At 39.0% G+C, this 3,940-nt stretch overlaps 1 protein-coding gene across 1 annotated transcript; it reads left to right on the top strand.

Annotated features, from left to right (window-relative positions):
- The first annotated feature begins 1,168 nt into the window (after positions 1 to 1,168).
- ugt5d1 (UDP glucuronosyltransferase 5 family, polypeptide D1) lies at positions 1,169 to 2,656 on the top strand. The gene has a single exon (XM_027000918.2). The coding sequence runs from the start codon at positions 1,184 to 1,186 to the stop codon at positions 2,654 to 2,656; it is 1,473 nt and encodes a 490-aa protein (XP_026856719.2). The 5' UTR covers positions 1,169 to 1,183.
- Positions 2,657 to 3,940: the final 1,284 nt, after the last annotated feature.

Below are 3,940 nucleotides of genomic sequence, written 5' to 3'. Positions count from 1 at the left end.
AGTAATCACCCATTCACTGCAGATGGGACAGTGGCGTGGAGGATTCATGGATGTGTAGAATTTTTTCCAACTTTTATATATATGTATGAAATTTATTATACTCTGTTGCTGACAGCACTCTTACTGGATGGCACGGAGGGACTTTTATGTCTTCTTTCTTCACTTTTTAATAGCTGCTTGTTTGTTTGTTTTTTTTACTATTATCCTATGGATGTGTTAGTTTCATATGTATATTTACAGTACATGTTACTGTGAAACCAAATGTCAAGTACTCCTCCAGATACAAACCCTTTCATTTCTATGTCCTTGCAGTAATTATACTTCGACCCTAAACATGGATCATGAGGTTGAACACTTTTATTGTAGCCTACATGTTTTTCTAGGCCTTGTACTTATAAATAGTCAGTTAAATGAGTTTAATCCCCCAAATCTTAAATACATTTTAAGAAGTAAAGGACAATTCCAGTGTCTGCCATTTGGTTGACCATTTAAATTAATGCACGTACAAATGAATACATGCACAAATCTATTTTTAAGCCTGACAATCATAATATGAGATTTTGATTTGCTATAGTTAATCATTAATATCAGCACAGATTGTTTTCAGGAAGCACTGGATCCTTTTGGAATCTGAACTCACAAGCTGATTAGCTTATCTTAACTCACAAGCTGATCTGATTAGCACTCCAGAATTATAAATCAATTTATTTTATTCTCTCTAAGGTGCCACAATCACAGAAGGTAAGACCTTTCTTATAGTTTTTTACATCTGAATAATATTTTTGGATAGATATTCAATAAAATAATAGATTGATTGACAGTCTGGACAGATGACTCATGAGCTAGAGTGTAAAGTTAGTGGGTCAGGAAGGAACTGTCACTGACATTGCCAACTAACTTATCTTCGGTTCTAAGCAATGCCAAAGATCTATATAGATCACAGAGTACTATATTATTTGCAAAGCACAATGCTGTTTAGCAAATTTAACATATTAAAAAAACCTTTCAGAAATATCAACCCTATTTAACATTTTATCACTTCTTTTTAGGTATGAAGGATTCAGTCTTTCATAAGAGGAGAGCCAGCATTACTGGATTACTTTTTGCTTTGTCTGTGTTCATTTTGAAATGTGAGAGCGGTAAAGTTCTGGTTTATCCTGTGGATGGCAGTCACTGGATTAACATGAAGGTACTGCTGGAGGAGCTGCACTCTAAGGGTCATGACATCACCGTGATCCGACCAAGTTCAAGCTTATACATCACAGAACACCCAGATATGTACACATCCATTGTAATTGAGGATGGCATTGACAATATAAGTAACTTTTTTGAAGAATACTTAAATAAGACAATGGCAGTCCAGAGAGGTGAGGCTTCTGTCCTGACCTTCTTAAAAATCCAGATGGGTTTTCTATCGATGATCTCGAATGCACATCTGCTGTCATGCAATATTGTGAGCAGAATCATTGAAGATAAAGAGCTGATCAAAAGGCTACAGGATGAACGATATGACCTTGTGCTCACGGATCCAGCCATGGCGGGAGGTGTTGTCTTGGCCCATTACCTGAAGCTGCCCTTGGTTCTGAATGTGCGTTGGATTACCAGTGGTGAGGGTCATTTCGCCATCGCACCTTCACCACTGTCCTACATACCTGTACCAGGCACTGGCTTCTCAGACAAAATGTCTTTCCTTCAAAGAGTTAAGAACAGCATTTTCAGTATGATTATTCTGTTCCAGGACAGGTTTATGGTGGGGCCACATTACAAAGCACTGTGCAAGAAGTACTTTAACAAAGATTGTGACATTGTGAGTCTCCTTCAGGAGGCTGATATTTGGCTCATGAGGCTTGATTTCGTGTTCGAGTTCCCCAGACCCACCATGCCGAATGTTGCCTACATAGGAGGGTTTCAGTGCAAACCCTCACAGCCCCTATCTGAGGATTTGGAGTCTTTTGTGCAGAGTTCAGGGGAACATGGCTTCATCATTATGTCACTGGGAACACTGGTGAATAGTCTTCCAGTTGACACAGCAGACAAAATTGCTGCGGTGTTTGCGAAACTACCGCAGAAGGTCATATGGAGGCATCTAGGACCTAGCCCTTCCACACTGGGCAATAACACACTGCTGGTGAAGTGGATGCCACAGAATGACCTCCTGGCACACTCAAAGATCAAAGCTTTTGTAGCTCATGGAGGCACCAATGGAGTCCAGGAAGCCATTTACCACGGAGTGCCCGTCCTTGGCATTCCCCTGTTCTTTGATCAGTCTGACAACCTTATGCGGATCCAAGCCAAAGGAGCAGCTATCATTCTTGAGCTGTCTCAGCTGAACGGTCACACTTTCAAACAGACATTAATGAAGCTTCTCACTGACAACTCCTACAGTACCAACATGCAGCGACTCTCCAGCCTACACAGGGACCAGCCCATGAAACCTCTAGAAACGGCTGTCTTCTGGATCGAGTACGTTATGAGGAACAAGGGAGCTACCCACCTGCGCACCCAGTCCTACAGGATGCCTTGGTACTCATACCATTCCGCTGATGTGCTTCTGTTCCTGTTTGGTATAGCAGCTGTGCTGATGTTCACTACAGGGACATTCATAAGATACGTTTGCCATAGAGCCTGTGGTAAAAGAAAAATGAAAAATGAGTGATTTACCCTATTTACCACTATTACAGGTGCAGGTAGCTCAAAATAAGCATGACAAAATAAGCATGACATTGGAGCAATCATGTTTCTCCATTAAAAACACTTTTTAGTCTTTAGAAAATCAATTTCACCATGTTTAATTCATAACTGGAAAACTAGCCCATAAACTGTATACGATTTCATATTCATATTTCACACTGGAGTTTGGCCTTTATTAAATGTTTATGTCATATCTACTTTTCCTTATTTTTTTTCTTTTATTGAAGCACTGTTATTACTCTTTGTGGATGCTGAAATATATTGTAATGATGGACACCACAGCGCTGATTATAATTCTCCTTATTATCACAAATAGCAAGCATATCAGACTAGAACTACTGCTCCAGTGGAAATGAGACAGACTCCTCTTCAGCCTCTTTCCCTTCCTCCCAATCCCTAGGGACTGTTGCACACCAAACAGCCTTGCCAACTCATCAGCACCATATGACAAGTTCAAGTTCAAGTTCAAGTTTGGTTTATTTGTCACGCACATAGTCATACACAGTATAACTTGCAGTGAAATGGTTTGAGAGTGCTCTGTCCAAACTGAGGAAACAAACAGGGGTGCATAGAGAAATAAAATAAATAAATTATATATATATATATATATATAACAATGTATGACAATATATGTATAATATGTATATATACACAAGTACAATGTATATATGGATATGTGGATATGTGTGTATGTACACAATGTACAATTCCATTTGACAAATTTACAGATTTACAGTCACATGGTGGTGGTGGTGGTCCCCACAGTTTATCAGTTTCCCTGATTCAGGGCCAGAATGGCCTGTGGGAAGAAGCTTCTCTTCAGTCTCTCTCTATTGGTCTTCAGGGAGTGAAAGATATATTACTGAAATCACAACAAAATTAATAGAACTATGTGTGACATTTTGGAGGCAGCTATTGTTACTGTATTTATTGAACCTCCACATTTTAAAACTGATACTGGTTTATTGAGTAACAGTTATATAATACAGACTAGTTTTTCCATGTTACATCATGGAAAAATGTGGAGATGGTTTGATAGTTAGGGGTCTTACTTTCAGTGAAGAATTGTATTGGTTTAACTGCTTTTTTGTAGACCTAGTGTCTGAATAGGGCAGGACCATGGAGCTATGCCTTTAGATGTTTGTTTCCAGTAAATGTGGTCATTTCATACATTTATAGCATTACACTTTTATCCAAAGCAATTTACAATTATGACTGAGTGCAACTTGCACAATTGATGGTTGAGGGC

This window comes from Electrophorus electricus, chromosome 17, assembly GCF_013358815.1.
Source record: "Electrophorus electricus isolate fEleEle1 chromosome 17, fEleEle1.pri, whole genome shotgun sequence".
NCBI lineage: Eukaryota > Metazoa > Chordata > Actinopteri > Gymnotiformes > Gymnotidae > Electrophorus > Electrophorus electricus.
This window is presented reverse-complemented; position numbering and strand designations above follow the sequence as displayed.